Source organism: Rhipicephalus microplus, unplaced genomic scaffold (assembly GCF_043290135.1).
Source record: "Rhipicephalus microplus isolate Deutch F79 unplaced genomic scaffold, USDA_Rmic scaffold_42, whole genome shotgun sequence".
Taxonomy (NCBI): Eukaryota; Metazoa; Arthropoda; class Arachnida; order Ixodida; family Ixodidae; genus Rhipicephalus; species Rhipicephalus microplus.
Window position 1 is genome coordinate 3160054 of NW_027464615.1, and position 12877 is coordinate 3172930.

At 42.8% G+C, this 12877-nt stretch overlaps 1 protein-coding gene across 1 annotated transcript in view; it reads left to right on the forward strand.

Annotated features, from left to right (window-relative positions):
• The window catches only part of LOC119167337 (uncharacterized), a 73750-nt gene extending 61217 nt beyond the window's left edge, over positions 1-12533 (forward strand). Inside the window, exon 5 of the mRNA XM_037418801.2 lies at positions 12234-12533. Coding sequence (XP_037274698.1) covers positions 12234-12376 — 143 coding nt within the window. The 3' untranslated portion in view covers positions 12377-12533. The remainder of the gene's footprint in view (positions 1-12233) is intronic.
• Positions 12534-12877: the final 344 nt, after the last annotated feature.

A 12877-nucleotide genomic window follows, 5' to 3' on the forward strand; every position in this document is an offset into this window, starting at 1 on the left:
AAAGTATACGCGATGAATATAATGACAAGCAGATGCGTAAAGCGCTGCTGCAGTCCGTGAACATTGCCCTCAGCACTTTATCGTCGTTATTCTCACGTATCTCCTCAAACCGTGACAATCTCATGCCTTTCTAAACACTGATTACGTAACTGTGCCAGCACAGATGCTTGGTCCCTACTACAGCATTAATAATAAAAATTGTAAGGCAGTAGGTGAGCATTCGCTATCCTATTTTTGTCATTCTTCTGAGAAGCGTGGTATCCGCCAAACTATCGCGAGAGATTTTGTGCCAATTGTTCATGCAGTGGCTGACGACTATAAAGAACTATGCCTAAAGTGAATATGCGCTAGTTTTTAGCTCAAAAAACGAGCTTTTGTAATTGGTATGAGCATTATACGACCCAGTCGTTACGCTATTCGCATTGTGCGACGACTGCTTGTTCTTCCGCTGTTTAAAAAAAGTGTTTAAGTGGTATTAACGCCCTCTTCTGGGAATAGCGTACCGACCACCAGCCTATGATTATCGACCCCGTTTCCTGATGAAAGACAAAGCTACAAGATCTTACTGCCGTGTCTACCAACCAATAAGAACGTTCCAATCTCGTTTTCCTCCATGCGGATTTGAGTGGTAGAGCATACCACGCCCCAGAGTTCCATGACATTCAGCTTGAAGCGCTGACTACTGCTGACTACTGCTTGAAGTGCTGACTAATGTTGTAGACCCGTGTGCTCAGATTGGGGTGCACGTTAAAAAACCCTAGGTGGTCGAAATTTCCGGAGCCCTTCACCACAGCGTCTCGCATATCAATATGGTGGTTTTGTGACGTTAACCCCAACATACCAATCAAAACTGCAGACGTAGTAGGTGTACGACAGTATCAAGTGAGCCACGTATGGATGGTTACCTGCACAAATTCGATTGCGAAGCCGAAATTTGTTGCCCGCGGCGAGCTTCATGTGAAACGGCGTAAATGCATGGGCATAGATCTGGAAACCAAAGGTATTAGGCAAAAGCTACTATAGCTTCCACATCACTTGGAAACTACACGGGTAGAAGAGGCGTGTCAAGCTTATGTCCTCGTGAAGTCCATAGAGAGAAAGAGACATGGAGATATGCCGGTGTGGAGCAATGAATGACAACAAACCGGAATGTGGCTTCAGAGCTCAAGGATGCCGTCACTGTCAGCCCAATGCCACACAATATGGCCATCTTTGATTACCAGTGTCTAGTGCTTATTCCTGGTAGGCCTCTGCTCTGCCTCCGTTGCAAGCAAGTGGGATACCATCGTTGGCAGTGCAAAACACCGAGGTGCTTGCAGTGCCTTCGCTTCGGTCACCTGTCGGATGCTTTCGTGTCAACTTATGCAATCAGGCTGCGTTCAGGCCACTCTAGAGCAGAAAAGCCTCATCCAGACAATCTAATAGACGTAACAGAGGTCTTTGATGCTTCTGGAGAAGCAGTGGGTGCCATCAAAAATAATGAACACTTGGCCATGGAGCGCATGCCAAGCAGTGAAGACGGCACTGCTAAAAGCACAATAGACGATACTCGGGAAGAAGACTCTGTCATTGAACGTGGCTCGAAAAAAAATCCAGAAAATCCCTCTGATAAAGAAGTTGTAAAAGAGGCAATGGATAGCTGCCAGGCAAAGAGATTCCCTGCAACGGATAGTGACGAAGGAAGAGTGGCAGCGTCACCTGCAGCAAGACACGCGTCTTCATGTGGACAGCGTGTTGTGTCCTTTGGAAATGTTTAGAGGAACGCACCGCATGTGCCAGCGTACTCAAAAGGTGCCACAAAACAGTGCAAGGGAGTTAAAGCCACAGACTTGCCAGTGGAAAAAGGGGATCAACAAAAGCTTCAAGTAAGCAAAACGCCTACTTTGCTTACCTTTCCTCTATGTGTAGCGAAACTGAACGTACGTGGCTTAAGAAATGGAAGGCATCAGCTGCAGTTAAACCGCGGGCCTAGGCGACATGACGTTGAGGTTGTTGCAGTGCAAGAAACAGATTTCATCGGATCGAGATTTCAGCTATGCACTGGAAACTTTTGCAGACTACAATCTGTACAGTAGCCACGCACGTGCTGCTTCCGCTGGATGCTTTTTATTAGCTAGAAAGCAGCGGGGCCGCACTTTGGTGTCACTGCATATTGATGGGGAAGGCTGTTATATTAACTGCGACTTCTCTTTTCTTTATGAAAATTGGAGATTTGTTTGTGTATATGCTCCCTCAAAAGTTAATGAAAGGAATACTTACGTTTTGTCCTTAGCTTCGTTGCCAAACACTCATAGATATTTGATTATGTTAGAAGATTTCAATTGCATTTGTGACTCTATAGATAAATTATACTTAAAAAGGCGTTGCTATGCACGCGCTGCTTTATTGAAACAAATAAATAATAACCATAATCTGATATATGTGAGTGAGCATGCACCCACCTCATTAAGGTTTACGCATTTACAGGGCGTCTGTCATGCTTAGCTCGATCGTGTTATGCCTACACATGTCCAAGGTCACACGTTCACAGCTATGATGACAAGCATATTATTTTCACAGACCATTTTTGAGTGCCCGCTTCATGGGGCCCTAGAATACTCCGCTTGATTGTGCCTAATAGGGAAATATGGAAGCTAAACATACGGCTTATTTATGAGGAATGTTTTGTTGAAATGGTCAAATTATTGCTATTAGCGATAACTCAATATCGGCATTTGCTAACATCTGCTCAATAGGGAATGTTCAAAGAAAAATATGATGCTTATGTGTGATGCTTTATGGCACAAGGGCCATATGATGGCCACAGAGCGGCAATTTTTGAGACAAGGGTTGTGGGCAATGTTTATGGAAGGTGGCTGTATAAGGGCCTTAGAGTTTCACGCATTGTGGTGGGTAAAACATAGCAGTAATAAAATTATAACACTGATGTCAAAGGTGTCTGGTGAAAATTGGTGGCGAGGGATTGTGATAATGAAGCTAAGGTGACAAGTGGCATTAGCACAAATGTTTCTTGAACGCCCTTGTATACAAGGGTCGGGAGGCATGAGCTGTTTTTTGTAATAACCACAGCAGTGACCTCTCTTCAGAGGTCATGCTACAAGTTTCCTGGGTAAATCACTTCAAAAAAAACTTGCACCTGTCTTAAAAATGACAGCAATGACTCGAGTTCGAAATGTGGTTCCCTTCCGATGAACAGTGCAGGGTGGAATGGTATTTGTTGTTGGTACCGTAATGGCAAGACTTGTTCCTAAGGGTGTGTAATTCTTTACATTCAATTAAAATGTGAAGCACTGTTCGTGCTCCACCACATCTCAAAGAATGGTGGATCGTTATCAGACAAAAGGTATGAGTGTGACGTGTATGTGTGTCCTATCCTTAGCCGTGGTAGTGTAACTTGTGTGCGGCGTGACTTAGATACTGCTGGCCACTGACCGAGTTGCGGCTTTGTAACATTCAGTTTATTTGTGTGTGTGTATTTTATATGTGCTGCCGAAAAGCCCTGAGCTTTCGTTTGAGGAGTAGTTTCAGGTCCAACGCAAGGATCGCCAATGTCGTATTGGCATTGGTTGGCGTGGCAGATGCAGCCAAGTGGTCCACCAATTCGTTTATTTCTATCTCGCGGTGTCCTGGCCCCCAGCAAACTAAGACATGCTGTTTGAGTCAGTATACTGTGCATAGGTTCGAGTAAAAGGATACAAGAACACAATTTCTTTTGTTTTTTCAAGATTTTAAAGGCTTTTACTACGCTTACGGAATGTGTGTATATTACTGCATTTTGTAGTTTTATTTGTTTAAAGTGTTTACCGGCCGCAAGTATCACATGAGCGTCTGCAATAAAGATGCTTGTGTTAGCATGAAAAGTACCGGCACCTGAAAAAGCTGGGCTGGCTACGGTGTGCGAGACAGAAGTGTTCGTCTTTGAGGCATCGGTGTAGAATTCGGGACAACTGTATTTGTGTGGGACTTCATAAAAATATGTGTGGATGTGTGAAACAAGCGCACGCTTTGTGACTTCCACAAAATAGATGTGACAGTCTATAAGCTGCCACTGCCACGGCGGCAGATATGCAGCAGAAGCCATCAAACAGCGTTCTTGAAGTGGCGCGTCTGTTTCCTCATTGATTGATTGATTGATTGATATGTGGGGTTTAACGTCCCAAAACCACTACATGATTATGAGAGACGCCGTAGTGGAGGGCTCCGGAAATTTAGACCACCTGGGGTTCTTTAACGTGCACCCAAATCTGAGTACACGGGCCTACAACATTTCCGCCTCCATCGGAAATGCAGCCACCGTAGCCGGGATTCGAACCCGCGCCCTGCGGGTCAGCAGCCGAGTACCTTAGCCACTAGAGCGTCTGTTTCCTCAAAGAGGCCTCTCACACGAAGTGAGTAGAGCTGCCTCAACGAAGGACGGCTATGAAACAAGGCAGAATAAGACCGATCATTAATTGTGAAATGAGAGGGCTCTTTTTTGTCTGCGTTCCCTTTGAGGTAGTACACAAAGGATATGTAACATCTCTTTAAGTGGAGTGATCACTCATTCGATTCTACAGACAGGCTTTCCACTGGGCTAGTGCGAAAATCACCCGTAAAAAGGTGGATGCCCAATTGGTGCACAGGGTCCAGCATCTTCAAAGCACTTTGAGTAGCAGACTGATTAACAATGGCCCCATAGTTTAAGTGGATGCGATTGAGGCTTATATACAAATTCATGAGACACTGCCTGTCACTGCCCCACGTTGAACGTTACAACACATTTAGAACAATCGTGACTTTTACGCATTTTGCTTTTGAATACTTGATGCTCGGTATGAAGGTCAGCTTGTTTTTCAATGGTAGGCCTAAGAATTCATGTTTGGCATTAGTGTCTCATGTGAGCGAGCACAAAAGAAAGAAAATAAAAAAACGTTACCCTCGTGATTTACCTAATACGTTACATGCTTTTCAAAGCCAAGAGCCGAGATATAAATATAGTTCGAACACAAATACATAAATATGATACAGAAGCATACAGAGGAACAATAATTCATTCTCGTGTGATTCGTCTAAAAAGAGCTCTTGGGGGCACAGCAAATACCAGTCGCATTTAAAGATCATTACAAAAGCCTGTTCACCACGGCTGAGGTTACAGATGACTATGAAGAAAAAGCTTTAAGATTTATTGCTTTATTGCTATGTTCACAGGAAGATTATCGGGTCACTATTATTAGACTCATAACTAAGAAATGAATTGAGATTACACTCATAACTTTACAAAGAAACAAACCTGCAGGCCCAGACAGCCTTAGCGTGGAATTTTACAAAACATATAAAGAACTTCGCATTCCTTTTCTCGAGACACTTTTTAGAAAAGCCTATGAACTTGGGGAACTTTCTCCTTTCTTTAAATAGAACCACACTACTTTCATCGCGAAAAGTACCGACAGTGACGTTTTAAAAAGGATAACGGGATATAGCCTATTTTATGTAACATTGATTATAAGGTGCTCGGCTGCGGCAGCCCTTGAGAACAGGTCGAAAACAGTGAATACTAAATCTGTAGGCACCCGTCAAACATGTAGAATCAGAGGTCGCTTCATACAGACGAATAATCATGGAGCGCGTTAAGTCCTTCAGTGCATTGACGATAGTATGAATCAGGTAGGTCTTTGTCATATTGACCTTGCTGAGGCTTTTGATGAGCTGCAACATGACTTATTGGTTTGACTGCTCAGAAATGTTCAGTTAGAAGATATGCTGTACAAGAGCGTATCACTATGGTATAAACAGTGCATAACAGAATTAATTGTGAATCGCAAGCTTTCAGGTATATTAGAGGTAAATTCATCAGTGCGTCAGGGGTGTCTACTTTAGCCATTACTTTTTGCAGTACACTTTGAACCACTTTGTTTAAGTTTACTGCTTAATTGGGCTATTACACGAAATAGTTATGAAGCCGAGGAAATCAAAGCCCTAGCCTAGGCAGATGAAATTATCTTCCTCTGTATGGATTAAAAGAGTATTCAGGAAACAGTAAACACTACTACACGTTTTTTGTGAAATTTTCTAGCTAATTTAAATTTTTATGAAACCAGAGGATTCTGGCTGGACACATGGACACTAACTCATCGGTTTTTGCAAATATTCGTGGCAATGAAGCTCCAGCTCGTTATTTTTATGTGCATCTTGATAACCACCGTAATAGTGGCCCTCATCGGACCTCTGCCATAACCACCATCCAGCCCCGCAATGGTGGTCTAGTGGCTAAGGTACTCAGCTGCTGACCCGCAGGTTGTGGGATGAAATCCCAGCTGTGGCGGCCGAAATTTCGATGGAGGCGGAAATGTTTTAGGCCCGTGTACTCAGATTTGGGTGCATGTTAAAAAAACCCCAGGTGGTCAAAATTTCTGGAGCCCTCCACTACGCCGTCTCTCATAATCATACGGTGGTTTTGAGACGTTAAACTCCACAAATCACTTAATCAGTAACCACCATTCGTCGAATGGTGTTAACTTGCAAGGAACGTGATCTTACCGCTCTTTCGAGAGCTAAAGTACACAACGTCTTTCTTGCACCAAAGCTTGTCTACACACTACAAGTATTGCATGGCTCTCGCATGCATATCAAGGCATTTCACAAGATATTTGGCTGCTTCATTTGGAGTTCTTCATGGGAAGCCATACGAAGAGACAACATTTTTCTTCCGCTTCAGAAGGAGGGGAGGATGCTTAGTCTTGTGCATTTGTTTTTACGACAACTCCTGGTGTGATTTTTTTATCTTAAATGTGTGTGTCACCCGTTTCGTTTAGCTGTTACCCCGAACTAACTTGCTTACCCCTCCCTTTTTGTCACGACAAGAGTGGCTGAAATCTCGCAATTGTGGGGTTTCTTGAAAGAGATTGTTGAGGCCATGTAGTTTATAAAGCCATATTCACTTTAGAATATGTATACAGTGTAGATAGAATGACACTTACTGCTGCGCTTATCAGCACCCCTTTTCCTGAACCTGTTTACCGACAGCAATATGGATCTCGACCTGTTCAAGAGGTTTTAGTTCGTTGGCACAAGACGTGTCTACCGCCAGCAGCAAAAACATTTTTATTTAAGCTACACACCTCCACAATACCTGTAAAGACGCGGCTTGATGAAAAAATATATATATACATGTCCTGTACATGTACCTTCTTTGTTGACTCCATGCGTCTGTCCTGGTCTCTATATTGCAGACTTTGCAACGAGCCTCAAATCATCGAGCATTGTTTTATTCACCACTGTGCTGCGTGTCATTTCCGCAACATTCTTAAGAGAGCGATCAAAAAAAATTTCTATTACAGCTCTTTGTGTTATGCTCCTACAATTCAAAAAGACCCTTAACAATAATGTGCCATATGATTTATTCTCTTTATTGCGCCTTTTTTTCACTATGGAGGAGCACACAATTCAGACATGCTGAGCCACCTCGCTCAAAAAAATCTGTTTTCCGAGGAGAGGCAGGCAAAGTGCGTAGTGTTGTAAAGACTTTTGATCCTGTTCTGGAGTGGCATAAACTTCTGCAAATGTATGTTTGTTTACCACACTTTTGAAGGTTCGTTGAACTGCATCAAATTGTGTCTTGTGCATGTCCGGACGTGAGCATGATTTGGAAACTATTGAAAATGATTGAACACAATTGAAACCCGTGATATAAAATGTGCTTTTACAATTTATCACTTAGTTTCTTACGAGTACTTATTCAAGGCTACACTATCATCTAACTTAGCCGAACATGAACAGACACAATCCACAGTTGCAATAATTGTGGCAATGTCGAAAAAACTTAGCATATTCCGTGCGAATGCACACCGTACTGCTCCTAGAGACAGTCGCACGGCAATACACTCGATCGACTGAACAGCCTGACTCCTAAAGGAGGGCTCCTGTGCCGCCGATAGAACCTTACGTCAGAGAAGAAGACTGTGAAGGCACTGCTGCACTTTTTGCGTTCAACCGTTCTTTTTAAAAGACTCCGATCAAAAGATCCTGCATGTTTTACATGCGCATTTTTTCTTGCTATGTTTCATTTTTCCATCTACTCTCTTTTCTACCCTTTTCCCCATCTCTGCACTGGGAAGCCGACCAGTTAGTATACCAGGTTAACGTCTCTGTCTCTTTTCAATTATTTCTCTCTCCACAGTGGTGCCATTATATTCTAAGGTGCTCCTGGATTGCTTTTAGCACATTGTATTGGTGCTCTTTTGTTTTTTCAAGAAGGGAGCACCCCTTTAGTCCTACGCACCTCTTACGACAAGAGTTTTATTGAGTAATTAACCCCTCAACACAAGACACACACAATGTGTAGTGATTGGTTGATTAGTGGTGCACGGTTATAGGGTAGGGTCTGCTTAGCAAAGCCGCTATAGCTTCGCCGGCGCTGAAATCATTCTTCCATGCTAACTGTTCAGCCAACTTTTTTTCAACCGACGGGAAACGTCATGCGCAAAGGGTATGAATATAGTTCCTTTGCGGCCAATATATTAGCGCGAAGCCTCAGTATTGAGGTCTTTTTTGTATGTGTAACAGCTTTTAAGTTACAGATGACAGTAGGATGGCTGGGAACCCAGCGCCAAAAAGCGGTTAAGTTTGATTTGAGAAACTGCGCTGCATGACATGGCTTTCTAAAGGCTTGTAGTTCTATAGTGTAGCTGTACACTAGGCTTTGATTATAACCTTGGCTCGAGTGAAAGACAGAGTGCTTGTGTGAGGGAATCATTCCTCTCTGCCCAGAAGCACGTCCAAGGTAAATTGATTTAAAGAAACACTATATGATCTTTATATAGTGCGCAAAAGCTTGTTCATATATGCAGTATTTTGTTGCAGCAGCGCGGGATCGTAGCAGCTGTGAAAACATATCAATTGTGGTTTGTTTTGAAGACACCCTGATACTAATCTCAATAAATTTGCTAATTATGAATATGAACATGCGTGTGTTCAGCTGCACTGGTGTGCATTTCCCCTTTTGAAGGCACAGTGGGCATACCTCTCCCACAAAACAAATTATTATGTATTAATAGACACTTCGCAACTGTACGTGCCAAAACAGTGGACGAAAGGGCCAGTTCACAAGTTGACAGACGTCCCTTTTTCCGCGGCATGTATTGGTGTCCACTGTTAAGCAAAACCAGGCTAACATTTGAGAAGGCGATGCAAACAAGGTCCTAATGCGCTCTCTCTTTTTTATCTATTATTCGAAGCTCGAAAGCTCTACAAGGTATAAAGATAGAATTTTAGAACGTAAACTAAGTTACCTGGAGACACTGCAATATTTTGTTTGAAGTTTTACTTTTTAAGGCCCTCCTAATAATGGATGTATCCCACTAAGGTGTTCTCAACCTACCTTGTCACGTACTAGGTGTTGCTTATACAATAGCTTACGTACACTTATACAGAGAATGTTGTAAATGGCATGGGCTTTAGATAACTAAGTAGGTGTGATGATGACGTGACTTGAACCCTGTGAAACACAAGGACGACGCCGTGAGGATACAGACGCGGTAATGTGAACATAGGACGTTCTAACAACGTTAGCAAACTAAAAACTACTGGTGTTCTAGCTGCACAATGTGAGTGCTGTTGCTATAAGGCCGTTTTTCATGAAACTTGTGTAATCGCAAAAAAAATCAGATCACATTATTAAGCAAGCTGTACACCAGTTCAAAATTAAGGCAAGAAAAAAGTGTTTGAGCTTCCGATCTGCTTTGCTGTCTCAAAAGAAAATAGCGTTCTTGTCGCGGGGATTGTGACGCTGTCGCCCTGAATCGATGTTTTGGTGCGAAGGTGATTTTGACGTCATTGCTCTTTCTTCTGTACATATAGCTGCTTGTAGCACCATGCATCCGTACCTTCCATCTTGTATTCGTGCTGCTTGCGCTGAAACATAAGGAGCACACAAGGAAATTTATGAACACGTTACAGATTCACACGCAATTGAGTACATTTAGCCTGTTGTAAATTTTGTACGGTCCAGCGGCATAATGTAGACACAGTGGCACGTGGACAGCACGTCAGCCCCACGAGGACGCTGTTGGTAGGTCCAGGTAGCAATCAGAAAGAAGGCCCGGTGCTAGGAGAGGCGGTGACATTGACTCCATGCGTCTGCCCAGACAAGGATAGGGCGAGAATCTGGCTGAGCCTCAACAGAACGAGCACTTGCCGGCCGAACACCTGACCCAAAAACAGGGCGAATCAGAAATGCGAGTCTTCAGAACCAGAAGAGCTTCCACGACTGGAGGTCTGGGTCACACGCGGTCAGCTCAGCTAGCGACATTCCCAACCTTGAAGGGCGAGCGCCGGGCATTGCGTCTTATTTTCTGAATAACCACGTTACAGACGCTATTTCAGCCACGCACTTCAAATCACTGGAGTTTCCATGACATTGATATTTGCCGGGGTCATATATTCGTAAATTTCTTACCATTTATTGTGTATTTCGGTGTTGCTGGTACCTTCAGGAAGCAACAGAAATGAGACCACTAATATATTGGTGCCAGGTTTGATATGGCCGGCCCAGACTGGCTCTATTCGGGATACTCGAAGGAGTGGGTGTAACTTTTCGTGAGCTCAAGCAATTAGCCCGCTTAAACCATCGAACTTTCTCCCTTCCGAAACCCTCACTTGACCAAGTCTGCCATCACCAACATAGAAGCGACCTTATTCTTTGTCCTTTGACGTCGGTTATTTCTCTCCAACACATCCCGATGACAGTGCACCTAAACAGTATAATGTCAACCAATCGAGCGGCTAGTGCTATTTGTAGGCAGTGGGAGTGTAATTGAAAATTGTAGCAGCATTTGAGAATGAGCGTCATTTTGTGAAGCAAAACCACAGTGTTTATGAAAATAACTTTGAAGCGTGTAAGCTTGGTTACGTTGGTAGCTCATGTTCACGCTTATAGCACGTTGAAACTACTAGAAAGGAAGAAAAACTACACTCGCTTTTCTCAACCTTCTTTGTCGAGTGCCTTGAAAAGTTCATCTACAAAAAAGGCCGTTGGAGTCGATTAGATGGCCATGCATCTCGGACTTCTCAGTCGGATGGCTGCACTAGGGTCCGAATTGTAGACACGTTGTTCTTTGTTGACTGATTCTGTTGCAGAGCTTGTTGCTTCCGGTGATGTATTCAAAAACTTCTATTTGAGTACCTGTGCAAGAATGACATGCGAATATAAAAACCACAGCGTAGAGCTTTTTACAAATACCCCAAGAAGATCGAAGATGTCACCGACATGGTTGGCGTATGCGCTGAAAACATCCATAAAAACATTTGAAGTGAGCTAACTCTTCAATGGTGGTGCGCGTAAATCACCATTACGCGCTTTGTGGCGTTGTTTGCTTCTATGTTTTGGCACAGCCATTCTGCGGTGACGTAAATGAGGTGCTGAGATGAGAGGAGAAACAATGCACTGCCGATTCCTGAGGCTATACAGTCAACGCTTACTGAAAAAAAAACGAAAAACAGACTCGGATGGAAGTCTTGGTTGAAGTAGTTTGCCTTAGCATGAAAGTAATACCATTATTGGAGTGTGCTGTAAAATGATATCCTCAATAATGCCGATGAGACGTTTCACGAAAACAGCCTCAAATACATTTAGAAAATGTGCCACTATATGTGTATAGTGTAGTCGCGCCTGTAGCGCATGGTTATACAGAATAGTAAAGCCTAGCTTAGTGTAATAAAATTTTCTCATTTTTTCATAGTGCTCATTCAACCCACAGAACCCGATGAGAACCTAAAAAAACTCTCTTCGCTAGTTATTTAAAAATGACAGAAAAAACAAACTAGCGGACAATCAACTTTGATGAAATAGTTTTGTAAACAGCGTGTTACACTTACGTTTGATACACGTGCCTTTGTCTGTATAGAGTGGCATGTCATAGAGTTTGTAGCTGAGTGATTGCCTCGTGCAGAAAATACACGCTGCTCAAAACATGCCCACGTAGCCAAATAGAGAAATGCACAGTGGTCCGCATTTACAATTACAGTTCGTAAACTTAACGAACTTGCGTGCAGTAAATGTAAGCAACCGGCGGTAAAACGAAAGCGATGGTTAAAACACAGCATGCTGGGCCGAAATGTATCTGAATGTTTGCAGATATTCTATAGAAGGTGTTCAGTATCATTGAATTGAGAAAAATTGCTGTTCGTGTGAAACAAGTAAGAGTATATTCTATGTGATGATTCTAATAAACTTCATGAGGCATTAAATTTTTTTTCAGGCATGTACATGGAACTTCGTGTGAAAACGTCGATGGTTGGAAGCGTAGACAAAGATTGTATGAGCGAATATCTTAAGGTAACGCTAAACTCCACTGTTACAACGCTGAATAACAAAACCTGTCTACAGGCTCGCCAAGGTTGAAATGAGATTTTGCTTAGAGCCACAAAATTGACAGCACAGTAATCAACAACATAAACATAGCCATGTCTTGGTACATGTGCTAAATTTTTACAAAGGTGAATGTCAACAATGTTCTATAAACACAGCAGTGAACCAATAAACGTTATGCGCAGTGCAAGTTCCCATTCTTCATCACGATAGCTTGGCCAAAACGATTACTTAAACTGAATATTTACAATGAATGAAAAAAAATTCGTCGTTTACTTGCTGGTTTAAACTATACTTGCGCTGTTTGGCAATGAATGAAAAGAATCTGGGCTGTGCTGTCACGTTGAATCACAATGTCAAGAATGAGAACACTGTGTTGACAGCGCTGACAAAAGAACACGGCTGGTGAATTTGTCATAAGAATCGGTATAACACGAAAGTGCAACGTGCGTTACAGACATCGTTTAATATTTCGAGTGCGTTGATATACAGGGTGTTTTAATAAATGTGTCCAATATACTTAAATATCAGGCA